We start from the raw sequence: 24,214 nt of genomic DNA on the forward strand, positions 1-24,214 counted from the left end.
CAGACTCCTGGCGTGCCGCTGATTGCGACACGGTGGATCGGTTTATCAAATCGCGAGTCGAACCATGCCGTGAGCATACACTTATGTCGAACCCATCGTGTCTCTTGGTTGACTGGACTAGTTGGTCGGCACATGCTCTCAATCCAGTAACGGAACAGAGCCTAAGCAAAGCTCGCAGTCTTGTGTCTTACCAGAGAGATGGACATCGTCCGCCAATAAAGCTCCTCTGTAATGAGTTGGGACAGACTGTGGCGAATCGACAAGAGTCCTGGGAGTCGACACTGCGTGCTCGAGACACAGCGCAACTGGGCTGGCAGGATAGAAAACCCTAAACCGAAGCCTGAAATCTGAGAGTCTCATGTCAGATCCTAATTACCTGAAGCATTCAGCCGCAATCGCATGTGGCTTTGCAGGAGCCGGTCGCCCTCTTCACGACACCTTCTGGACTCTGGACAAGATGATCTACCAAAACCATCTTACCTTTACCAGTCAGCTCCTCAATGTCTACGGTATATGGGTGGTCAAATTATCCATCCGTGCTTACCTTCTCGCTCTGAACTTCTCGAAGCGAAACAGATGGGTTATATGGGAGACTTTTGCGTACGTGACTGTCTTCAAATTTATCTTACCAGTCATTCAGCACTTTGGGCTCTGTCGGCCTCTTACATCGAGATGGGACACGAGGATCAAAGACAAGCAGCGTTGGTCACAGACTGTACAAAATAGCATTGCGTATACGCAAGCTATTTCGACTATCGTAACGGGTATGATATACGCCACGGCGCCCATCGCACACCTCCAGTCCGTTTAATTGATCAGACAGACCCAATGGGGTGTTCGAGCTGTGTTTCTTATGTCCTTGGTGTAAGTCAATCATCTTATCTTGACTTGAGTTCATGCTGAACTCAAAGTACCTGCACTGCAATCCCGTCGATCAAGCTGGTGTACTTTCAGAAACTCCAAGGCCAAGCAGAAGCGTACCACGAGTCCATATCGCTATCAATCTGGAGCATCACCAAGATCTCAGTCAGCATCGCCGTTGCAAACCTTACACCCCTTTCGCAAGTCGTTCGACGGCATGTTCAAGCACATACTTCCGACTCTGTCACCGACAAAATCTTTTCGGGAAAACAGTCGCACAGTGGCAACCAAAGCTACAACTTACCAACCTGTCGCCGTCAGGTCACCAGAAGGAGCACCATCGAAGCAATGACAAGGCGAAATGCTAGACATGCGGGGGACAACGAGAGTGATAAGGCAATATTAGAATACCTCGAAGAAGAAGATACTGGCAAAAAGTTCTCCAAGACAGACATCATGCGGACCACGCGCGTATCCGTCGACCACGTGACTCGCAATGACAAGTCTCCTAGGTGAGCCATCGGCTACTGTGGAGCTTTCGTTTGTAATGTGTGGATGACGGTTTGGGAGAACTGTAACACGTCAAGAGTAGATACATCAAGGTAGCCGGCTTCCATTAGATTTTCATTGAAACTGGTCTAAGCATTCTCTTTCGGCTTGATATGCCTCGATGCATACTCAATCGCAGCCTCGTACCCGTAGATCCCTAGCCCGCAGATGACAGCAACGGCCTTGTCGCTCAAGTAACTGTGGTGGCGGAATGTTTCCCGTGCGTGTACGTTGCTGATGTGGACTTCGACAAACGGAATATCCACACCTAGCAGAGCATCTCTTATCGCGACGCTGGTATGTGTGAAAGCCCCAGGGTTGATGATGATGGCATCGACGTTCCCACGCGCTTCGTGAATGCAATCCAGGATTACACCCTCATGGTTGGACTGCAGGTGTGCGAATGTGATCGACTTCTCGGTACACTGTTTTTGTGCGGCCTCGACAACCTGAGGGAGCGTAGTAGAGCCGTATGTAGCAGGCTCGCGTGTACCCAGAAGGTTCAGGTTGGGGCCGTTGATGAGAAGGATCGATTTGGCCATGGTGTTCTGTCTGTGGGGTTTTGGCTGAAATGTTGATATGGGTATCTTGAGTCTTATTGATATCTGTCAACTGGGTGGTCAGACCAGTGCGCGAGTAAGTATTGCGGTTCAGAGGTCGATCGTGATGAGTCGGAAGAATCTAAAGCATCGGAAGAACTCTTTCCCACACACTTGAAGGGTCCCTTGGCCTGGCTCCACATTGGGGAAAATCGAAATGTCGAAGCGGATGAACTCAGCAAACGCGTCTTTCCTCCAGTAGCCGAAGCCATTGGTTGATGAAGAGACGAAACAGATGGTGAAAGGCTTATGAGTGGACGAAAGAAAGGTTGGTGTAGTGGTTTTGGCGATTGGAAAGTCGCAGCCTCCTTATCTCCTTATCATATCTCCGCCGCTAAGTAGCGGATTGAAACGGCATCTGCAACCGAGTCATCAGCATATTCCATCGATATGGAATCATCAATGAGCACCTGTCATCCATCTTCACACTCCTTCGCACTTTCGTAATGTCTGAGTTCTCTAGAGAAGAGCTCGATGAGATCTATGCGTTCGCCGTTGAGCTTGGGAAGCGGGCGGGTCAGATGTTGAGGGATGCCGCACAATTGAGAATGGACGGAGGCGGCGGGACGAAAGCGCAGGATGAGCATGTGCAAAAGATGAATGCAGTCGATCTGGTCACCGAAACGGATGAGGATGTGGAAGCTTTCATCAAGACCCAGATCACACAGAAGTACCCTTCACACAAGTGAGTCTGATCACTCTCGATAAGGTTCCCTTTCTGACCTGTTATAGATTCGTGGGCGAAGAATCATATTCGAAGGGTGCGAGTCGCGACTACCTCATTGATGAAAGCCCTACGTGGTGCGTTGACCCGTTGGATGGTACTGTCAACTACATCCACCTGTTCCCGATGTTCTGCGTCTCGATCGCTTTCATCCACAGAAGCAAGCCCCTCATCGGTATTATCTACGCTCCGTTTATCAACCAATTCTTCTCTTCGTGCGCTGGTCGCGGAGCCTTCTTGAACGGAACGCAGCAACTGCCGCTTATTCGCAACCCCATTGCACCTATGCCGGAAAAGGCGCCAGCAGGCTGTGTGTTCTCGTGCGAGTGGGGCAAGGATAGGAGAGACATTCCGGATGGCAACATGCACCGCAAGATTGAGAGTTTCGTCAACATGGCAGCTGAGCTTGGTGGAAGGTCAGGCAGAGGTGGAATGGTACACGGTGTTAGGAGCCTGGGAAGTGCGACATTAGACCTAGCTTACGTTGCGATGGGATCTTTTGATATCTGGTGGGAAGGTGGATGCTGGGAGTGGTGAGTAGCCTGCCAAGCTCGCAGTATCATTTACTGATCATTATTAGGGACGTCGCGGCAGGTGTTGCAATCCTGCTCGAAGCAGGAGGCCTGATGACAACCGCAAACCCACCTGCAGACGAAGCTACATGCCCAATACCAGATGTTAAGCTGGGGAGCCGGCTGTACCTCGCCATTCGGTAAGTTATGTCACAAAACGTTTACTCTGAAAAGGCTGACAGAGTGATCCACAGACCAGCCGGACCTTCACCCACAGAGACTGGACGCCAGAGCCAAGAGAGGACTGTCCGAGAAGTATGGCGACGTGTACGAAACTTAGATTACTCACGCCCAGGCGCGTAATGCACACAGCATGTCTAGAGCAGCTCCCCATTCCCCTCGCATGGAGCTCAGCATCTTCCAAATTAACGAAACCGACTTCGAACGCTCAACAACGCTCAGCAACGCTCAGCAACGCTCAGCAACGCTCAAGATTCAGTACCGATAGTATTGCGCGACAAACCATTTACGAAGTACAGCGCGTCATTTTCATGGTACCGAAGATTATCCAGAGGTCTAGCCCGGTTGACTGCAGCCGCGACGTCACGCTTAAAGTCACATCCAGGTGGCGAATCATCGTCATGGCCCAGCGCGGCTACCAATGGCTAACTCGAGAGATCTTATCAACAAGCAACCCAGGATGATCTTAGAGACGTTTCATCAAAAGGCTTCCGCGTAAACTCTAGAGCCGCTAAGTTGGCCTAATCAAGCCTCCTGTCGACCTCAAAAGCGTAAACATACTCTTGCATTGAAGTACATACAGCTTTACGATCAATACTCCACGGCTTAAACTCCGCCTTCATATTGTACTCGGAAACAGCTTCCGAATTACGATCTTTGTTTGACACTCGTTACGCTCTCAAATCAGATCATCACCATGGTTTGTCGACCGGGTATCTCCTCCATGTCGCTAGGCCGGTGCTACGCCGGCCACAGCTTCGAGCACAAGATGGCTATGGCCGCGAAACATGGCCTCCAAGGCATCGAGCTATTCTATGAAGACCTCTGCGATCTTGCACCCTCAAAATCCTTGTCAGACCTCCTCACAGCAGCCGCCTATGTACGGGACCTATGCGAATCACTAGGACTTGAGATTATCTGCTTGCAACCATTCATGCACTACGAGGGCCTCTTAGACCGACAAAAGCACGACGAGAGGATAGAAGAGATGAAGCTCTGGATGAAGTTGGCCCACGTCCTCGGTACTGACATCGTCCAAGTGCCCTCATCATTCCTTCCCAAATCCAAGATCTCATCCGACCTCAACCTGATCGTCTCCGATTTGCAGCAAATAGCAGACATGGGCCTGCAACAAACACCAATCGTCCGCTTCGCCTATGAAAGCTTATGCTGGGGCACATACTGCGACAAGTGGGAGCGCTGCTGGGAGATTGTCCAGCTCGTTAACCGACCAAACTTCGGCATCTGCCTCGACAGCTTCAACATCCTCGGCAGGATATACGCCGACCCCACATCAGAGACTGGATGCACTGAAAATGCAGAGCAAGTCGTTGCTGAGTCGATGCAAAGACTTGTTGAGCAGATCAAGCCGCATCGCGAGAAGATCTTCTTCATCCAGATCGTTGATGCTGAGAGGCTTGATCAGCCTCTGAAGCCTGGTCACTCTTTTTACAATGCTGAGCAAGCGAGTCGCATGAGTTGGAGCAGGAACTGCAGGTTGTTCTACGGCGAGACAGAGTATGGCGCATATTTGCCAGTCAAGGACGTTGCGAATGCGATCATCAACCAGATCGGCTATGGTGGCTGGGTCAGCTTCGAGCTGTTCAACCGTGCTATGGAGAGGAAGGATCATGGCGTTGTCCAAGAGCTGGCCTCGCGATGCGCGATCGGTTGGGAGAAGATGGTGGTTGATCTTGGGCTTGAGACTGCACCGCCTGCCCTTCGCAAGACTGCGGGCAACGAGAAGCTGGAGGACACAAGGAAGGATAGCACAAGGACAAGCTTTGAAAACGCGAGACTATAAACTCGCTTCTTTGCATATTCAGCATTTCTAGGGGCATAGCATACACACCAATGCAAGCATAGCGTTCCTCCTTCGAATACATCTCCCACAGCCACTGTTTCGTGACAATCACAAAACTCGAGTTCGCGTTTACATACTACTGTACCCCCCATCAACCGGTAGCCCAATTCCCGTAATCCAACTCGCCTCCTCACTCGCAAGAAACACCGCCGCCCTTGCAATATCCGCCGGCGTCCCCAGCCCTCTAAACGGATGCATACCTTCAATCTTCGCCGTCGTTTCTTTATCCTCCCAAATCGGCGCCGTAAAAGCAGTCTGCGTGTACCCCGGACACAGCGCATTGACATGGATCCTATGAGTTGCACAGTCCCACGCGGCCGCCTTCGTAAGGCCCATAACGGCATGTTTGCTCGTGATATACCCACTGGAGTGTCTTCCACCACCCAGTCCGAAGACAGAAGCGAGGTTGACGATCCAGCCGCGGTCGCCGTTGGGGTGGGGAGACTGGTCTTTCATAGCGAGGGAGGCGTATTTTGTGCCGAGGAAGACGCCTCGCACGTTTACTGAGATGGTTTGGTCGAACGCGGATTCCTCGTACTCCCACACCGGTCTCGGCCCATGACTAGTCCCCGTCTCCACCGCGATTCCCGCATTATTCACCATGATATCCAGCCTCCCGTACTTGTCCACCGCCGTCTTCACCAACGCTCCAACTTCCTCACTCTTCGTAGTATCGCATTTGACAAAGATGGCGTTGCCGCCGGCAGATGTGATGGCAGATACGGTGCTAGGTTGCGAGGAGTCGGCGGCTTCTGAGGGACCGGGGATGCGCGCTTCTTCGCGCAGGTCCGAGCAGATTATTGTTGCGCCGTGGGAGGCGAAGAGGAGAGCTATGGCGCGGCCTATGCCGGAGGAGGAGCCAGTTATGATGGCGATTTTGTTGGCGAGGCGGCCTGGCATGGTCGAACGGTGGTGCCTTGATGCTCGCTTGGAGGTCAAGATGAGAATCGGTGTTCGTATGAGCTATCAAGTAGAATGCGATGCTAGTACAAACCGACTACAGCTGTGTTGACTTTATATTTCATATTGTAGGATGTATCGGCTATAGTGAGGGGTCGATGCGGGGATATCCTCGGTCGTTCGAGTAAGCTTCGTGAAGACGAAGACGAGCGAAGTGTCGTTATAGAGCGAGGTCTGTGTTAAAATCTAGGCTGGTACGAGAAAGGAGTGATGTTGGTGATCTGCAACATGCATGCGGAGCCCTGCACAAGGTTACCCTTAACGCGATTCAACGCGATACGTTCAGTTAGCACAGATAAGAGGCAAGAATACCGACCGACTTGGAAAGAATACGTGATCATTCTTCCGTATACTGACTATCTGTCGACACCTTTTAGGTCCATTCCCTGGCGTCTATCGCTAGGTCGAGGAGGGGAAAGCGCCAATCGTGCTCAAATACCCTTCCCATCACACATACCCACACATACCCACACGTAGTCACTATCGCTCCTGAAACGCCGTATATGCAGCCAAAGGACGATGACGATAGACCGCCGACCGTGAGAGAAGAGAGAAATCCATTACTCATTAGCAAAACGCATAACGCACTCGATGCTGGCAAGCCAGCAGAAGAACAACAAGCCGCACAGCCTGCTTACGCAAGGTAGCCGAGCTCGTCGTCTTCCAGGCGCTCGAGGTACTCCTTCTCGAGGAGGATGTCTATGCACTTCTTGATATCTGGAACGCGGGGCATGAAGCGGTTCTTGATCTGCTGGATCGTCTCCGAGACCAGCTGCTGGTGCTTCATCTTCTTGCGGGACTTCATGATACGCACGATGGCCGACTACGTTGGATTAGTAGATATTCAAATAATGTGGGGCATGTATGATATGTACGTACCTGCATGAGGAGCTTTCGATCCTCCTCGATGGTCTTGTGCGTATCTTCTGCCTCCGCCTTCTGCTCAGACTTGATACCGATGTTCAAGTTCATCTTGACCTTCTTGGTCTTGAACCCGGTGTTGAGCTTGTACGTTGTACCTGACTCAGGCTTGGCACCCTCCGGTTGAGCGAGCAAGACCTTAGCCTTGATGAAGACACCAAGGCTAGGGTCGAGAGTCTCCTTGTTGAGCTTGGTAGCCTCGGCGATGTCGTCGTAGCTGACAGTATCACTGTCATTGAACAAGAGCATGATAGCCATCTGATATGTAGAGACTTGGAAGGTGGGAGAGGCCTTGGAGCCGGCGACCTTGCAGTAATTGGCCTTGACTTCACCCTTGCACAACTGCCAGAGCCATGTGAGCTTACGACCCTGATGTTTGTGGTTGTAAAAGCGAGCGAATCGCTCGTAGGTCTGAACGATCAGTTGTGGGGCCGTGAAGGGCGTGGTGGGTGGCTGGAGCGGCCAGAAACCAGTACCAAGGATGTGGTAGCTGGCGTCGACGCTAGCCTTGACATCGGCCTCGTCCAAATTGTTGGATTGCCACTCCTTGAAGGCTCCGTTCAGATCCTTCGAGATCTGCATATCCTGGAACATGCGCTGGAGCTTGTTGGTGTATTCGAAACCGCATGCCTCCTTGAGCTTGCTGATCATGCTAGTCTCGGCGTCGTCGGATGCAGATGTAGTCTGAACGAGACGCTTCGCCAACATACGCGAGTAGAACTTCTGGAAGACATCCTTGTCCTCGATGTACTTGAACACAGTCATAATCTGTGTAAGCAACTTCTCCATATCGTCCTCCTCGCTCATCTTTGCGCCTGAACGCTTCAGCAGAGTATCGGTGTACTTGGCCAGAAGTTCAGGTGACTTGTTGGAGCCGGATTTGCAGATCTTGTTGCGATTGACGAACTCCCTACATGCGTTGTCCAAAGATCGTACAAACTCAGACTCGCCGTTGAAGGCCTTGTTGACAAGATCCTGGTACTGGGTGTGAACCTCAAGCAAGGCCTCGACGTACACCTTAGGCTCCAGGCTCTCACCCTCTTGCGCGAGCTTCTCGACAGCCTGCAGACCGGCCTTGCGCACGTGGGTCTCGAAACGGTTGCGCAGCGGGTCGAGGCCTTCAGGGATGCGAGCAAGAAGCTTGTACATGCGGCCAAGATCTTCTTGCTTATCGTGGTCGAGAAGGATCTGGAATTCTTCGCGCAGAGCTTGTGAGTGGTTTGTGATCAGGGACTGCTCACAGGTTCGCATCAACGGAGACATGATCTCATTGAGCAAGTAAAGCGGCACACGTTCCTTCTCTTCGTCAAGACGAGCCTCGGCCTTCTTCATGTACTCCACAACGCTGTTCTCCGCCAAGAATTGTTTTGACTCGTTGTCGTAGTATGTTGCGGTCGCCTCCAAGAAGGGCTTCTCGAAGTACTCCTTGTATACGTCCAGCGTCGACTTTGAGCTATCAGCCTCATCCAGACCCAGTGACACGAATGAGTCGACCACTGACTTGATGTGGGACTGTTCGATGGTCTCGCCGTTCCGCTGCTTCTCGACAAGCTTCAGAACGGAGCGCATGACGCTCTCTTGTGTGCCAGTGAACATGTCCTCCTTCCATCGCACCAAGTGCAGTGTGTATATATCGTAGATGTGCTTCTTGCCCTCGTCCATCTCCCGCTTCACCCAGTGACGGTTCAGGTACCTGAACAAGTGGTTGTTGTACTGGCCGGCGGTCGTATATCGGTTCCATTCCTTGATGTAGAATGTGAGTAGCGCCTCGTCGACGTGCTCCTTCGATTGAGCTTGTACTCCAGCCAAGTGTGCCTTGAGATATTCAATCAGGTGCTGGTAGAGGTCTTCTCCAAGTAGGTGAGCACCTCCACGGTTGTTGTTCGCTGCGAAAGACGAGCCGGCAACGGCCTTTTGTGCGGTACAGAAGTTATGGATGGCTGTGTAGAGGCCCATATAGGTCTTCATATCCATACCACCACGCAGGTTGGTCATGATTTTGTCGACACCAGCCTCTAAATATTTCCAGCTGTGGAGGCAGTCAGCATATTATCCTTCGTTGTGAGTCTTGCAATCCAACATGCACTTCCAGCCTCTCGAACGATTGCAGGAGCTTCCCCAGACTCTCCCGTGGTTCGAAGGTCGGCAGCTTGCGAACACGTCCCGAAAGCACTGGAACTCTGCGGCTCATTGTCGATGCTGATGAAGTCCGTTCGATCTCTGGTATGAATAGTAAAGCCTGGAGGTCTCCAGCACACTCTAAGAAGTAGATGGGGGAGTAGAAGTTGTGAGGATCCGCTGGTGGCGCCTAGGGGTAGTTCCTCGCCTCACCAACACCTGGAAAGAGCGAATATAGAAATGGTACTTACGTAGCGTTAACATCGTCCTTTGCAGGAACGGGCGGCATGGTGGAAGCCATAGTGAGCGTCGCGTGCGCGGGGCACAATACGGAGGCGTCTTCTTGCGCAAGGGGTGTTGTATTTGTTGTGTGAGAGCTATTAGGTCGTAGGCGAGCTTCGCGTTATTGCCAGCGGGCGGGGTCGCGGTTGTGTGGGTGAGGAGGTCGTGCGGTAGGTGCGAGGTGCGGAGGCGAAGGTCGCACTGCGGGCGGCCGACTATAGAAGGCGGAAAGGGCCTCTTTTGCAGTGGTCCTAGCGCGCAAACACCCTCTCACTGTGCGGAGGAGGAGGAAGGGAAAGGAAACCGGTGGTGAAGGCGCGGTGGTGAGAAGGTGTGGCGAGGTTTTGTGAATCACTTCGATGGTTCAGGCAACACCGAGCTTGGCTATGGCTTCACTTCAGCCTTGCACTAACGCTTACACACCACAAAAGTGGGGCCGGAGTTGTCTCGGTCAGGCGCTCTCGAGGGTGCTCATCTTCAGACTTTCGAACCTTTGAAATTGTGATTCAACGTCTGAGTCTTGTTGTGCTGTAAAGCGGAATTGATGAGTCTTCAAATATTGGGATCTGGTCACATCTTGCGCCATAACTCGGTACCATGGTATCCCTGTACTCAGCAACCACGGCCTCCACCCAGTCATCCACCTGGTGTTTTAGGCAGCTTTGAAAACCCCAGGACAGAGAGCAGAAGGCACTGCTTCAAGCACTACAGCTCAGCTCAGATCGTCAGCAGTAATGAAGAAGGTAGAGAATATCAAATTCCCGGACCTATGACGTCTTGCGGGGTCACGGACGACATGCATGTCTGCTTCAAGTATCAGTATGATTTTCACAGCTTCATATCAACTATCCATCTTCTCGATCCATCAACACTTTAGTCCGGTCCAAGACAACTTTACTGAACAGAAACAACATCAAGGGTACACCTCTCGCCACCAGACCACCAAACCATCACGGCACACATCACCCATTCGAACACAGCCAAACTCAACAACATGCCACCAAAACTCAACCTAACCCCCCTCTCCTCTCTCCGCATCTCAGCACATTACATCCCCTCCCACTCCCTCCTCCCCAACACCACACCTCACGGTCACCCACTCCTAATATACCACTCCTGCTTCCCCGCCACCACCTCCCCATCAGCCATTGAATCCCACCTCCCCACAAACTCCATAGCCCCGCAATGGCGGTACACAATGTATACAACCTCGCACTACCACAGCACAACCCACGAAATCCTGTGCATCATCCGCGGCCGGGCGCGCCTGCTCTTCGGCGGCGAATCGAACCCAGGACGCGTAGAGGAGGAGGTGAGGGTCGGCGATGTGGTTGTTGTGCCAGCGGGGGTTGCGCATCGGTTGCTGGAGGATGTGGACGGGGGGTTTGAGATGGTGGGAGCTTATCCCAGGGGGTGCGGGTGGGATATGTGCTATGGAGAGAAGGGGGAGGAGGGGAAAGCGGCGGCGGTGGGGGGTGTGGAGTGGTTTGAGAGGGATCCGATGTATGGGGATAATGGGCCGGTGCTGTGGGGGAGAGAGAGGCTGGAGGGAAGTGTGAGGAGTGAGAGGCTGGAGGGAAGTGCGAGGAGTGAGTTGTAGACTGAGAGGAGCGGGAGGGCTTCGGTGTGATTGGATGGGGGGGGGGGGGTTTCTTGGGTAGCTTGGGTAGCTTGGGTAGCTTGGGTAGCTTGGGTAGCTTGATACTGTACTGAAGCCAGTGTGGTCTGAAAATCGGTGCTCTGGTGTGAGTGGTGGAGGCATACAAAACACCCGTGGTTGGTCATATCATTACATTTGAGGAGTGCTGAAGACTACAACACCCTATCGAACTGTCTACTTGGGCACCTACAACCGTGACTACCTCCACGGCTCGCTGAACAACAAAGGAACAATGCGGGGAATATGTGCCGCCAACGCCATGCATATGCCAAATCAAAACTAAGGAGATGCAGATGCAGAAAGGTCGCGCGAACGGGAACGGAAACGGTCAGTCTGCGCAAGGACGAAAGTACCAGCGCGCTTTGCGATGCGGTATCTGAGCATCGGTTTGTATGAGTCTTTCCTGTGAAGACACTCGAATCAGTCAAAGTAAGGAAACGTGTATGATGGTACAAGTATGTATGCGGAATAGGAATGAGACAAAGATGTGTGTGGCAGGTACTACCTAGCGACACGGTGGATCAACCTTCACATTGTTAGCATTGTCACGATGGCGCCTTGGGCAAATGGGACATACCTCAGGGTACTGATACTGAAAGTAGCTAGCCACGCCAGCAGCGCAATGAGTAGTGTAGCAGTCAGTGCCTTCTGCCGTACGCAGATTGACCGAGTGTACTGGCAGTAAGCAGCTACCGGGTCCGTGGCGTCCCTACACGCCCACTTGTCGTCGGTCAGCGCCTGGAAGGCCAGACTGAGGTTCGCAGATTCGAACACGATGAAGGCCAGGTCTAAGAATATAAGGGACATCTTTGCGTTGTGCGAACGCAAACCGAGGGGTTTCGAAGTGTACTCGTCATACGTGATGTAGACGGTGTAGATGATGGCTACGACATCGACGATGATTGCCATCCAGGTGGACGAGTTGTTATCGCAGCTAGCGGAATCTGACTTGTGGAAGATAGCTCCAGCTAACGACAGAGCCAGAATCGAGAAGGTGAGCACAATCATACGGACCAATGCCGGAACCATGGGGTGATTCATGATGGTGCGGTGGAACTGCACCATCTTGCGCCTTCGCTTCGCCGGATTGAACAACCAGAAGCCCTTGATCTTCTCCTCTTTCTCCTCTTCGTCGATGGGCTCCCATGGCTTCTCAAGATCTGGCAGGTTCGCGGCCATCCAGTCATCGTCGACAATCTGTCCTCTCGACGAGAGAGGGCGGTCGTGCTGCTCGTAGTTGGAGGCTGCAGCGAACTGTTTCCACTTTGAGGCATTTTCGCTGACGGGGGTGGTGAGCGTCACTGGCGCCCCTTCACGGGCATGGTCGAATCTGCGGCCGGGCACATTGGACTTGGGCGTGGGCATGTAGTTGTGGGAGGCAGGCCGGACAGAGGTGGGCGTGCGGGGCAGCAGCAGTGAAGTGGCATCGGCTATCTCGTCCTCGTCGGCCGACAGGACCCATGGCGGCAGAGAGCGGGCAGCACGCTGGCGCTCACGGTTGTCCGCAGCAGTCGAGCTGGTGCCCTTGGAGGACGCCAGCGTGTGCGGCGTGCTCGAGATGCTGTAGCTGTGGCTCTTCCGCACCGCGGCACTCTCGCTCTGGTCGTCGCGCGAGACGGCGGAGACGACGCTGACTCTCGAGTGCGGGCGGTGCTGCGAGGACTGGGACGAGGCCGTGGGCGGCGGGACGGGCGAGGGTAGCAGTGAATTGCCTCCGGAACGGCCGGCGTGGGTGGAGCTGGTGCTCTGGTGGGAGGCTGTGGTGCTGAGGGCGTCGTTGGGGCTGAGGAACGACAATGGCTCTCGGGCGCCATTCGAGCCATGGTCGCTCTTCCTGCGCTCGGCCATGGGCTTGCTGGCCATACCTGGATATGCCGTCTGGGGCGTCAAGGTTTGAGGGCCTCCTCGTCGCGCGGAGCGGGTCCCGTGACTGGGCTACCGTCTCCTGCCCCAGCGTCCGTCCGCGAACACGTCTGGCAGCAGGCGGGTGCGCGTCAGCGACAGTGGGCGGGCTCTGGCCTGCTTGGCGGCGTGTCCGGGCAGCGAGTGGCAGAAGCAGTTAGGCGGGCGTGCGCAGCAGCGACAGCATGTCATGCAGAATGTGCGAGGGCCGCGGCGGGCAGCAGCGATGTCACGAGGCACGAGGCACGAGGGGTGGATTTGCCAGACGTTTCGAGCGTTTCGAGCGTTTCGAGCGTTGGGGGCCCGGGAGCGTGCGGCGGTGGCAGGGAGAGATTGCTGGTCGTCGATCAGGGCGGGTCGTGAGCAGCAAACAGGAATGGCGCCGCCAGACAATTCTGGGTCGTGCAGGGAACAGCTGGATGTGCGCTGGACGCGCTCTGATGTAATCGCCCGCCTAGCACAGCCTTGCAGCTGCGCAAGCAATTTCACCCCTCGCCTCTGCAAAGGACCGCGGCTGGATTTCAGGAATCGCACAAAACGTGCCACGCGACTCGGTGCTCAGGAACATGTCTCACCAAGCACTCGTCTGAGCCCTGCATCCCCGTCTGCGCCATCGTGCGCGCTTACCTAACGCGCCTTCCCTGCTACCTCCACCACTTCCTTCCCAAACAGGCAGTCCACGATGCGCCTCTTCCTGCTACCCATCTCGACGCGTCGCTCGCTCATCTACTGCGAGAAGCTGCGCGAGAAGGCCCCCAAGGACCGCTCCATCTTCGACAAGGTCACCCTCAAGGCCAATGAGACCTGGGCCGCCTGGGAGAAGGACGAGAAGGCTGTAGGCAACTGGAAGAAGAAAGTCACCTTCTACGGCAACCAGGCGCTGAAGCGCATACCGTATGAGGAATGGGGCCTCAAGACGCTGCCCTCCCTGACCGAGCGGCGGAAGAAAGACATCGTGGAGGGCAAGGCAAAGCATGAGCTTCTCTTTCCTGGGCGGTACTTGAAGCAGGAGAGGGTGACCGAGATCCTGACCAAGCTGGCGCAAGAACGACAGGGCATGCACCGCAGCAAACTGATATGGAGCGTCGTCATCATGCCCTTCACCGCGCCCTTCATGCTAGTACCCGTCATCCCCAACCTGCCGTTCTTCTACGTCTTGTACCGCGCCTGGTCACATTGGAAGGGCGAGTTGCCCTTGCGGGTTATCTGCTTCACGAGCTAATGTTTTGCAGCACTCACTGGCTCGAAATACCTCGAGTTCCTCCTCAAGCACAACCAACCCAAGCCAAACCCCTCCTGGGCCCTTGACGAGGCATACACCGCCGGCCTGATGTACCCTACCCGCCAGATATCCCGCGCCGCCCCACGGCCGACAGAGAAGGAGGCCGACCAGGTTTCTGGTGTAGTGCACCAGCAGACCAACAACGAGAGCGAGGACGTCATGGTACTGCAGCGCTGGAATGGCAAGCTGATCGCAGAGCAATTCGATCTGCCGGACATGGAAGTCGAGATCGAGCGCGCCGTCGAACAGGTCGAGAAGTCGATTGATGCGAAGGAGAAGTTAATGGAGAAGAAGCTTGAGCAAGAGAAGGCCACCACCGGCGATCAAAGAGCCAAGGACACGCTGCCAGATCATATCCTGGAGAAAATCCACGAGGAGGCTGAACACGTTGCAGAAAGAGCAAAGGATGAAAAGGTGAAGGAGGCGGCAAAACATTGAACACGTGTGATGAATAATGTTAGATATGTGTATGATATTCACGGAAGATACCAGGTGTTGGCGGCATTGGACGAATAATTTCACCACTTCGCGGTTTGGTATTCAAGCCTCACGGATGTGAAGGCCTCCAGAGGTGAATGAGGAGCTCAATCTTGGGTATAAAAGTGTCTGCTCGCCTCCCACCTTTTCTCTCTTCCAGCATCCACTTCTCTCATAGCCTTCAGGCTTACTTTTCAGACTTCGAAACACCTTCCAGAATTACTCGAATCACTCCAGACGAATTTACCAAACCTCGGATAACCATCCCAAACACTTTGTCGCCACCAAACCCATCCCATATCATGTCCAGCCAAGACCGCTTTGGTAACCTTGTTGACGACAACGGTCGTTCAAACGAACATGATCAGCCGGCTGACCATGATGATGACTATATGACCAGTGCCGCGGATGAGAGGGAGGAGCTCGAGGTCATTCATGCTGCACGTGCACACTTGCAGCAACTTAGACGTGAAGGTCGGCTTTCGGAAGCGGATATCCTAGGTGTACTGACGGAAGCTGGCTTCCACGGGGGCAGACTTCCTTTTGGCTTGATCGTGTGATCATGTAGGTAGAATGGTAGCATCTATGCTTGTTTGCCATCGACCACCGCGTGAACACATCATGTGCCAACGAGTGATTGTGAGCCCCCGACTGACCCGTGTTCGATCGTATGTTAACCTTCATCCTGCCTTCTGGGTTCCTACATCGATTCATCTCGAATATGTCTAGCAATATGGAACCCCAGATCGAAACTGATGCCCAATGGAAAGATCTCCGTGACCATGCGCAAGGAAAAGTCGACCGCCATCTGAATCAACTCACCAAGCACGAGACAAGGTTGAAGGAGCTAGGAGAGAAGCCGGTGGAGGAGCAGAAGCTATCCGCGAAGGAGATCGAGAGCAGGCAGAGGAAAATAGAGGCGCTGAAGCAGAAGGCAACGCACACTTCGAAGTTGTTCTATGAGGATCAGAAGTTCAAGAAGGATGAGCAGAAGAAGCTGCTGATTGAGGAGGCGAACAAAGCATTGGAGGAGCTCGACAGTGAAGTGAGGGTCATTGATAAGGAGATGGAGAGCGAACGGACAGTCTGAGTAGATTGTAGTCTGCACAATTTACTAAGCGCTTTACAGAGTATCTGCATACGTTGGAGACATCGTCCTATGCAACCAGATCTTGCCGGTCTTTCAGTCCGTACATATCTGACTTACTCCAGACGCGTTCAAGGCATTCCCATCAACAAGCCGTTGGCTATCAACCACCACCTGCACACGTAAAGTACCAACAAGCATGCGAGCAAGCACGATCAGACAGGACGACCATGTCAACTTCGGAAATTCCCTCCGTTACTTGACCCCACTATACTCAGCTTTGCGATCGGCGTCAACTACTTTCCAATACAAGTATGGCTGACGACTTCAGCAGGCCCATTGTGAAGGGTTGAGATGATTGAGTTGATTGGTCTATCTGTGAGCTATGACGAGGATCGATCGGGACTATATAGTAGAAGGGAATAGCAGTGAAGGGATGGAGAAGCAAACTGAACTAACCGAATGAGCTGGACAATCAGTGCAGCGGACCGCTGGTAAACACACAGCGCCTGAGGCCACCAAGGCTGGCTCGACGTTGATCTTACGAAATTCCAACAAGAACTCAACTTGCTCGAAGCACATGTTGACATGCATGAGCAAAAGCTTGAAAGTCTCATGGAGGAGATCTTCGACGAGACGGATCCCCCAAGGGAGAATGTGCTGCAGAGAATGATTCAATTCGGGGAGAACATTGTAGAGGTGGCCAGAAGAAATTGGGAGCAGGCATCGGCTGCTTTTCTTAGCAAGACTGCAGATGGGGAATGAGGAGGCGAGGAGGCTCATTGAGAAGGCGAATGGATCTATGCTTGAGGTTTCGGATTAGAGAAGGGCAAAGGGAGGCAAGGAGGTTGACCAAGTAGTTCCAGCTTTGGTAATCTATTGTTATGTCTCGGAAACTCGTCACGATGTTGAAAGTAGCCATCATATGCAACTAAATTTTCGAGACCATCAATCTCCACGTGCTGGACGTACCCCAAATGCATCCACTGAACACCTCTCTCGCTTCAGAATCAATGTGGGCTTACCAGGGAGGGGTCGTGTTTGCTACCACTCATCCCGAAGCATCATGTGGCCAAAACACTCGTGGTCCCATGACCAGTCCCGTCTCGACCTCAGGATATCCTTACCCTGTGTCCGCTTCTCTCCATTCGCTTCACTCTCAACACGGTTTCCGTAATGAACCCGCGCGACCAAGTCGACACAGAATAGATGCACCTTCACAATGCTAAGAACAGAATCACTCGAAACATGGAAAAATCCATCACGCACGAGTCGTAGCTAGAATCACTCAAAGAAGGACCAGAGAGCAGCCAGAGCTTACCCACAGAAACATTTAACAAGATCAAGGAGAAGATAGCCACGGTGAAGGGGAAGCTTACGCAGACCAGACAAATGTTTTCTGGGTGGGAGGATAACAATAAAGAGAAAAGAGGTCGGCTTCAAGAATGTTGAGAGTGAGGTGACTACTGTTGATCTTGAAGTGTTGGCGCTGGAAGTTTCAATCTGAAGTGGATGTTCGCAATCAAGATCGACGTCCAAGGTAGGCGGTCAGAACGATTTGTCAATGTCTAGAAGCACATAATCAGCCAACGTGATTATTGAGAATGATCACTGCGACTTACCTGCCAGTACTGCTTCTTAGACAAAGGTTTGACATGATCAGCTATTTGCCTCTGATGTCGGAACCGCAAGTGTTTGTGAGTGAGCCTTTGACGCGTCCTACTTCAGCTTCCGTACAAACCCTCCGTTACACACTTCCTTCCCCTCCTCAAGGTTACTTCCAACAATCATGTCCGACAAGATGGAAATCGATCCCATAGCCTCCGCCTGCCAACAGATCCTCAATGCGCTCGCACGCCACATGGCTGGGCTTATTACGTACGAGTCGAAGCCCGAAGTGCCCGCAGAAGAGCTTGAGGACCGGAAGAAAGACACAAAGCCCGTGAAGGCGAAGATCACGCAGCTGTCGAAGCTGTTCTATGATTGGCAAGGATTGAACGATGAGCAGAGGGAGGCGCTGATTAAGACGGTGGGAAAGGCGCTGGAGGATATCGGGAAGGAGGTAACGGGCGTTGTCGGTGAGGTTATGGAGGAGTAGGAAGGCAGAAGTGGATGACGGGTTGTAGTGACCAGTTGCAAATGGCAGCTTCCAGTTTCATGTAACACTACTCCAAAATCGTCAGATTATTAGTAACTACCATCTCCACGCTTTATGCTCCTGCTTTCCTCCTGATGACTACTCCAATATTGAAGCGCTGGGATATGGAGTAGCTTGGATTCATCTGAGGGGTATCTGGTGTGCCGCATAGAAGAAGACCATTCGCTGTATGCGTCGAGAAACGTTTGGTGTTGTCTAGAAGAGACTCGTCAGCTGACGAAGTATCTACAAATGTTTGCCCGAGCTCACCTGCTCCTACTTCTTCGCGCATGACCCACTTAAGCTCTGTAGACACATATCTTCAGCTAACTGCAAGTGATGGACCTCGCGTTACCGTATCTCGACTTTTTTGCTTCAATCACGACCGCCACCATGTCCGCGCCTCCAACTAACCTTCCCCCACCACTGTCACATTTCCCAGTACCGACAAAGAAGCGCTCAACATTCTCCGGCAACGGCCCGCCGAGCGTCGTCTAGAATAAGTCCAAAAGGCGTCTGGACTGAGAGCTCTGATCGTGAAAGAGAAAGCCTACGTGAAAAACCTTATCGCGGAGTATGACACGGGAGCAGGCTCATCACAGAGCGCTTTGGAAGAACGGATCGTGAGTACAAACAGATTACTTGACAGCGTGATTAGAAACTGCAACGCTGCTTGCGACGAAAATGCGGGCAGTAAGCACATCACTGACGTAGCTGTATCGCAACACAGAATAAAAGAGATTGAGAGTAGTTTGCTGGCGGTGGAATTTGCGCTGAAGGAGAGTGTTGAGCGTGAGACCAAAGATGGAAAACCAGATATGTGTGAAAAGGATGGAGATGATTCAACGAGGGACAGGATTCCAGAAGATAGATTGTTCAGGATAGATGATGATGCTATGGAGAGTATTGAGGTGAATGACGCGGACGATAGGTTCTTCCGGCTTGAGCATGCTGGCAAGAGTCGACCAGCTGTCGGTCTATTCAGGGTCTAGACATCGAACCGATACATAGAAGTCTAGGAAGAGCCTGTAGTAGCGTTACCTTGCTCTGCAACAGCAATGAAAGGGTTTGGCTGGTCGACCTCGCAGGTTGTGTCTGGTGGTGGTAGTGTACCGTCGAGCATGTACTGTTTCTCGTATGTGGACAAACACTCTGACTTTTGGAAGTGTGCACAGTGCTGTAGAATCATGGTCAGCTTCCAAATTTCTCCTATATCGCTTTGAGAGGTTAGACTTACGCCGCTGTTGTTTCCCACCAGAAGTCCCGAGCCTGGAAATAACGATTGCATCTTCCTAGCAGCTGGAAGTGGCGTGACGGGATCGTGTAACATGCTGACAAGAAGGATCGGAGCGCTTGTCGAAGGAACTCTTGTAACACCTTCAAAGTGTCAGAATGTCGATGTCAATCAAAATTAGGCAACTTACCGTCAAAAGTCTGGCTGTCTGGTGGGGCGACGTCCAAGTGGCTGCAAATCGGACCACTCTGGTAGACCGTATTGAGCCCGCCATACACGCTGATGTTATGCAGTTGTTCCACGAACGACTTGTATTGTGGGAATTCCGAGGTGTTGAAGCGACGATTGGCATCCAAGCAGTTGACAAGAGATCGAGCCATGCGCTGGTCGTATCCAGGGAACGTGGTAGCGATCTGCGATCTGACTGGTACTACGGCGGCTAGTTGAATTACTCCAGTTTGTAGTTCCATGAGGATTGCGTCCAACTCTGAGAATGCTGATGGGGATAGAAGGTATGCTGTTGCAAACATGTAGCTGACAAGGTCCTGCCATTTGAAGAGAGTTGGCGTAAGTACGACACCAAGGTCCACACCTTGTTCAGCAAGGCCAAGGTCACCGACTGCGATTGGTGAATTCATAAGAGCATGCAACATATCAGTATAGCGTTGCTCAAGCTCCTCCCAGGATGTGGCGTTCTGGTGGAACTGGCAAAGTGTTGGGCCAGCCTCGAAGCATCGCTTGAAGAAGTAGCGTGAAGCTTCGTCGTTGTCGACGATGGACTTTTCCCAACCGCCGTTGTAGTGATCTTCCAGTTCCATAACACCGTCGATGATCATGCGTCCGATTCGATCAGGATACAGACTGGCAAAAGTACCGCCAAGAATGGTACCGTAGCTGATACCGTAATACCATAGCTTTGCCTCTTCAGGTGGTTCGCCTTTACTCTTCGCGCGAAGCTCGATATAGTGAAGCATATCTTGCGCGGTAGCGACAGTACTGGCGTATCTTGCTGTACCATTGACAGCGTAGACACTTGAACACCACTTGCCGTAGCCGCGCATGTACTCGTGGTTTTGTCGTAGTGCGTAGTCGGATGTAATGTCCACCGGCGTGTAGATCTCAGCCAAGAAGGAGTTGCGCGTTATGTAGGAGTATTCAGGGAAGCAGTCGCTGGAAGGGCCACTGTTGGCGACACCTCGAGGATCGATACCAACGAGCGAGTACTGAGTTCCAATTTTGTCTTGGACAGCTTCAGAGTCTGAAATGACCATACCGACGGAGGAGCCACCAGGACCTCCAGAATTGAGCAAAACTTCCTGTGCATCTTCGCTATCCCCAGGCCGTTTGATGATCGCCAAGTTGACAGTGCCGACAGACTCGTTACTGTAGTCAAGTGGTACCTCAAGCAGGGAGCATGTACTGAGCATATTAGCAGTCCGAGCTGGGAAGTAAAGATAAGATGCATACAAGTTTTCGAAGCATGGTGTCCAGACTAGATCCGCACTCGGTGTAAGCTACAATCATCAGTCAATGCCTCGGGGTTCGTGAAAGTTAGCTTACTTCGTCGAAACTGGACACAGAAGTGACATTGCTTTGTCTTGTGCTGAGAGGGGAGCCAAAGCTACGGTGCATGAGCGCCGCCGCGGCACTGTAAAAGATGAGTCTTGGTTGCATGGTGATCGATAGTAGTGAAGGTGTTTAGCGCTCTCTTGTTGGTGCAGAACATCGCATTATATATACTAGAGTCCGATCCTCTACCACTTGTGCGTCAGTAGCTGCCAAGGCGAGTGGAGTTGTTGGAGGCCTCGCTGTACACTCAAACTTCCAGGATAGGACATTACTTTGTTAGAGCGCGGTACCCCAGCTCTCGTCAAGGTTGATCATCATATATCTGGTCGAATCAGATCACCATGTTGAGGACGGTTCAGCCTCCACAAAGGCCACAGCTCTGCATTGGGTAACAGAGGCGCATTACTCGATGCATGGCCAACGTAAGCGGCATCTTCAAGGCTCATTGCCTGCAAGGAACAGCCATGCTCTTAACAGGATTACCGTACGCCTACTTCGGTCTGAGTGCTTGGCCATTTCGATTTCCGGATGAGGTTATCGGTGGTGGCGGAGCGACGCATGCATCTTCTGAGCAAGATGTCATATAACGATGCACCCTGTACAATGAACGATTATTTGAGGCTTTTATCGGGGCTTCGAAGGGGGATGATGCCGATAGTACACCCGCGGTGGATGTGTCGTGATGAAAGTACGTCAAGGTTCTTAATACGTGTCTCGAAAGTTTGGTGTCGAGGAAGCAGGATCCCTGCCCACCTGGGCAAGCGACGAATCTCACTGAACCCCGCAGCCGCTTGCCATGCCGACTTCCCAACGTCTGCCACCAACATGTGACTTTACACCAATCCTAGAGGTGCTTGGTTTCATGCCGATCAAGTCTGCATCTATCTTTCTAGATCTATGCCACCCTCTAATCACTGCTTATTATGGCCTGCGGTATCTGTAAACGAGTGCTCGAAGGCATGTAAGATCCGGCCGTTACGGTACGAGTATAATTGTTAGAGAACAAGCCCAGCGATGGAAACTCGGACTTCAGGCTCGATATCGAGAAGTACAGATACGCACATCATCTAACAAGAGAGTCGCTGGCGGCATCCGCGCTGCAACACGTGTAGGCACTTCCAAAAGATGTTCCGTATAGTCCTCAGGACTATAGAAGCTACAAGTTACTGCACCTCCTTCGTCGTATTGGTCAAACAGCACGTAGTGACGATGCGCTTGGAGCATGACGGCTATGGATACAACTACGACTTCATGCCAGTTGGGGATCAGAAGTTTGATGTAAACATCACATTCGAGCTCGATGACCGCACCGATAGTCCAAGATCATGGACCCTGTGTGGAAGGGTTGAGATGTTGATTGATTCTTTTAGCTATTGGCTGGAATCAATCGGGACTATATAGTAGAAGGGGATAGCAGTGAAGGGTTGGGAAAGCAAACCGAGCTAACCAAATGAGCTGGACAATCAGTGCAGTGGACCGTTAGCAAACACTGCAACGGACCGCTAGCAAACAGATGGCGATCGGTGGATATCTTCACTCCTTCCGACACCCTGTTATCGCGATGGATCTCAAACTGCTCTACGCAACATCTTCGGTCAATGCTGGGTTCAGTCAAGGCTTTCTCCCGACCCGCTTCCTCCGAATCAATAGCAGCCAAGAACCGTCGACATATAGTTTGGTCCTGAGGGAGGAGTATCCACCCGATACGCAGTATACAGCTTTGTCGTATTGTTGGGGCACTGGTTTTGCCATGAACAGTCTACAATTGCTCAACTCGGCCATTGCTTCCTTACGTCAGGAAGGGCCAGTGGATAGCTTACCAGAAGCCTTCCGTGATGCTAGGCGAGTAATCACATACATCAGCGTGCATTATCTCTGGATCGACAGTCTTTGCATATTCCTAGACTCTGTAGAAGATTGGAAAAGAAGCATCGACCATGGCGGGTGTATGTCGCAATTCGCTCCTAATCGTCTCCGCAGTTTCTAGTGCCAATGCGGAGGCTGGGTTGTTTTACTACCGAGACGTTGCGCAAGTAGCGTCAACGGTGCTCAAAACTCCATTGTTAGGTAGCGGTGATAGGAGAATGTTCCGAGACAGTCGGGCGAAATGTGCTGGGTGGCAAGAGTCGTGGTTTGTTAGCGGAGTTAATACAAGACGAAACTGGTGTGTCAAAGAGCGATTCTTGTCGCCACGGACAGTTCATTATGCGCGGAAGCAGCTGTTCTGGGAGTGTCGACAACAGAGCGCTTGCGAAGTTAATCCGGAAACCACATATGCACTGAGTCACGATGAACCTGCGAAACGGCTGCACATCTGGAAAAGCCTAATCGATGCTGATGGACAACATTTCAGCCACAAAGATCCTTTGCAACAAGTCCAGACTATGGGTAGATGATCTCCTTCAAGGGTTTTGCAGGAAGCAAAATGCAAGCCATGCTCCTGCAACAGGAGTCTCGGAATACAGAGCTCCTTCCTGATCTTGGGCGAAAATAGATGGACCCATAAGGTATGCTCTGGGTGAGCCTGGGCTCCAGATCATACCCTTGATAAGTGAGAAAGATGTTTCCGCGTCCACAGCATATCATGGCACACTTGAGGCTGGAGAGGTTGTTAGTGGCATCTTGGAGATTTTAGGGACTTGGGTCAAGATAAACATGAATGATACCCTCGTTGAGAGCTTCGTCCATCCTTTGATAGGGGAGATATACAGTGTACCCTATGTATGCATCCACTCGAATGATGATAACGGCAATCATGATGAGCACTATTACTGTACCGTCTTCGACGATCAGAATGATATGCTCGAAGAAGCTTTCTGTATGCCGATATTCCCTAGAGAACGCTTCTGTTCAAATAACAGTCCCGAACTTGATATGCTTAGAATTGCGATGGTGCAGGTTAGTGGAGGAGAACAGCTGTATAGACGCGTTGAACTGGCCGAGCTAGAGGGTTGCTTCCATGGTGACGAGTTGGATCGTGCTCGGGCATGCTTTGCACAATTTGGGAGAAGTTTATAATCGTTTGAACAGCATCATTTGCTGTTGGGTTCAACGATTTACTCCGTGCTACAGCTGTCAGTGGTCAGGCCGATCTCTTCTTAGTAGATAATTGAAGCGCACAGAAGCACCCTTGTGATGCCTCGGTATCGCCTCCATTGGAAAGCTATCAGAGTTCGCTGCCTGTCCAGTACGTCATTGTAGTGAGATAAGGCGGGCGACTCCAATGTTGTTGTGCA

General features: G+C 52.2%; 13 protein-coding genes across 13 annotated transcripts; 8 read left to right on the forward strand and 5 right to left on the reverse strand.

Moving 5' to 3' along the window:
• BU25DRAFT_409439 (uncharacterized protein) lies at positions 1-842 on the forward strand. Its single transcript, XM_033706053.1, has 2 exons — positions 1-69; positions 122-842. Exon 2 carries the CDS (start codon positions 359-361, stop codon positions 809-811), a length of 453 nt encoding a protein of 150 aa, XP_033563136.1. The 5' UTR covers positions 1-69; positions 122-358; the 3' UTR covers positions 812-842.
• Positions 843-1,499: 657 nt separating this feature from the next.
• On the reverse strand, positions 1,500-2,277 carry BU25DRAFT_389890 (Dehydroquinase; the record flags this gene model as incomplete). The annotated part of the gene is made up of 1 exon (XM_033704542.1): positions 1,500-2,277. Exon 1 carries the CDS (start codon positions 1,950-1,952, stop codon positions 1,500-1,502), a length of 453 nt encoding a protein of 150 aa, XP_033563137.1. The 5' UTR covers positions 1,953-2,277.
• Positions 2,278-2,399: 122 nt separating this feature from the next.
• Positions 2,400-3,895, forward strand: BU25DRAFT_24322 (inositol monophosphatase). Its single transcript, XM_033701544.1, has 4 exons — positions 2,400-2,694; positions 2,742-3,266; positions 3,314-3,445; positions 3,500-3,895. Exons 1-4 carry the CDS (start codon positions 2,456-2,458, stop codon positions 3,606-3,608), a joined length of 1,005 nt encoding a protein of 334 aa, XP_033563138.1. The 5' UTR covers positions 2,400-2,455; the 3' UTR covers positions 3,609-3,895.
• Positions 3,896-5,354, forward strand: BU25DRAFT_24323 (3-dehydroshikimate dehydratase). Its single transcript, XM_033701545.1, has one exon. The coding sequence runs from the start codon at positions 4,183-4,185 to the stop codon at positions 5,287-5,289; it is 1,107 nt and encodes a 368-aa protein (XP_033563139.1). The 5' UTR covers positions 3,896-4,182; the 3' UTR covers positions 5,290-5,354.
• Positions 5,354-6,631, reverse strand: BU25DRAFT_24368 (short-chain dehydrogenase/reductase-like protein). The gene is made up of 2 exons (XM_033701548.1): positions 6,622-6,631; positions 5,354-6,551 (listed from the first exon to the last, which is right to left on the reverse strand). The coding sequence occupies exon 2, from the start codon at positions 6,247-6,249 to the stop codon at positions 5,419-5,421; it is 831 nt and encodes a 276-aa protein (XP_033563140.1). The 5' UTR covers positions 6,250-6,551; positions 6,622-6,631; the 3' UTR covers positions 5,354-5,418.
• A 312-nt stretch (positions 6,632-6,943) lies between these two features.
• Positions 6,944-9,649, reverse strand: BU25DRAFT_338000 (Cullin-domain-containing protein; the record flags this gene model as incomplete). Its single annotated transcript, XM_033702703.1, has 3 exons — positions 6,944-7,132; positions 7,189-9,259; positions 9,600-9,649. The coding sequence occupies 3 exons, from the start codon at positions 9,647-9,649 to the stop codon at positions 6,944-6,946; spliced, it is 2,310 nt and encodes a 769-aa protein (XP_033563141.1).
• A 486-nt stretch (positions 9,650-10,135) lies between these two features.
• BU25DRAFT_439003 (uncharacterized protein) lies at positions 10,136-11,379 on the forward strand (the record flags this gene model as incomplete). The annotated part of the gene is made up of 2 exons (XM_033709088.1): positions 10,136-11,185; positions 11,350-11,379. Exons 1-2 carry the CDS (start codon positions 10,625-10,627, stop codon positions 11,377-11,379), a joined length of 591 nt encoding a protein of 196 aa, XP_033563142.1. The 5' UTR covers positions 10,136-10,624.
• Positions 11,380-11,403: 24 nt separating this feature from the next.
• Positions 11,404-13,540, reverse strand: BU25DRAFT_364925 (uncharacterized protein). Its single transcript, XM_033703803.1, has 2 exons — positions 11,868-13,540; positions 11,404-11,816 (listed from the first exon to the last, which is right to left on the reverse strand). Exons 1-2 carry the CDS (start codon positions 13,151-13,153, stop codon positions 11,792-11,794), a joined length of 1,311 nt encoding a protein of 436 aa, XP_033563143.1. The 5' UTR covers positions 13,154-13,540; the 3' UTR covers positions 11,404-11,791.
• A 216-nt stretch (positions 13,541-13,756) lies between these two features.
• Positions 13,757-15,267, forward strand: BU25DRAFT_24382 (uncharacterized protein). Its single transcript, XM_033701551.1, has 2 exons — positions 13,757-14,376; positions 14,425-15,267. The coding sequence occupies exons 1-2, from the start codon at positions 13,875-13,877 to the stop codon at positions 14,910-14,912; spliced, it is 990 nt and encodes a 329-aa protein (XP_033563144.1). The 5' UTR covers positions 13,757-13,874; the 3' UTR covers positions 14,913-15,267.
• A 339-nt stretch (positions 15,268-15,606) lies between these two features.
• On the forward strand, positions 15,607-16,133 carry BU25DRAFT_409443 (uncharacterized protein). The gene has a single exon (XM_033706054.1). The coding sequence runs from the start codon at positions 15,673-15,675 to the stop codon at positions 16,039-16,041; it is 369 nt and encodes a 122-aa protein (XP_033563145.1). The 5' UTR covers positions 15,607-15,672; the 3' UTR covers positions 16,042-16,133.
• A 1,694-nt stretch (positions 16,134-17,827) lies between these two features.
• BU25DRAFT_447475 (uncharacterized protein) lies at positions 17,828-18,136 on the forward strand (the record flags this gene model as incomplete). Its single annotated transcript, XM_033709540.1, has 1 exon — positions 17,828-18,136. One exon carries the CDS (start codon positions 17,828-17,830, stop codon positions 18,134-18,136), a length of 309 nt encoding a protein of 102 aa, XP_033563146.1.
• A 1,042-nt stretch (positions 18,137-19,178) lies between these two features.
• Positions 19,179-21,294, reverse strand: BU25DRAFT_24426 (alpha/beta-hydrolase). The gene is made up of 5 exons (XM_033701562.1): positions 20,970-21,294; positions 20,877-20,923; positions 19,600-20,828; positions 19,413-19,552; positions 19,179-19,352 (listed from the first exon to the last, which is right to left on the reverse strand). Exons 1-5 carry the CDS (start codon positions 21,081-21,083, stop codon positions 19,191-19,193), a joined length of 1,692 nt encoding a protein of 563 aa, XP_033563147.1. The 5' UTR covers positions 21,084-21,294; the 3' UTR covers positions 19,179-19,190.
• A 1,052-nt stretch (positions 21,295-22,346) lies between these two features.
• Positions 22,347-23,155, forward strand: BU25DRAFT_465992 (HET-domain-containing protein). The gene has a single exon (XM_033710671.1). It carries the CDS (start codon positions 22,492-22,494, stop codon positions 22,963-22,965), a length of 474 nt encoding a protein of 157 aa, XP_033563148.1. The 5' UTR covers positions 22,347-22,491; the 3' UTR covers positions 22,966-23,155.
• Positions 23,156-24,214: the final 1,059 nt, after the last annotated feature.

The sequence above is a fragment of the Macroventuria anomochaeta genome (genome assembly GCF_010093625.1).
Source record: "Macroventuria anomochaeta strain CBS 525.71 unplaced genomic scaffold BU25scaffold_11, whole genome shotgun sequence".
Classification (NCBI taxonomy): Eukaryota; Fungi; Ascomycota; class Dothideomycetes; order Pleosporales; family Didymellaceae; genus Macroventuria; species Macroventuria anomochaeta.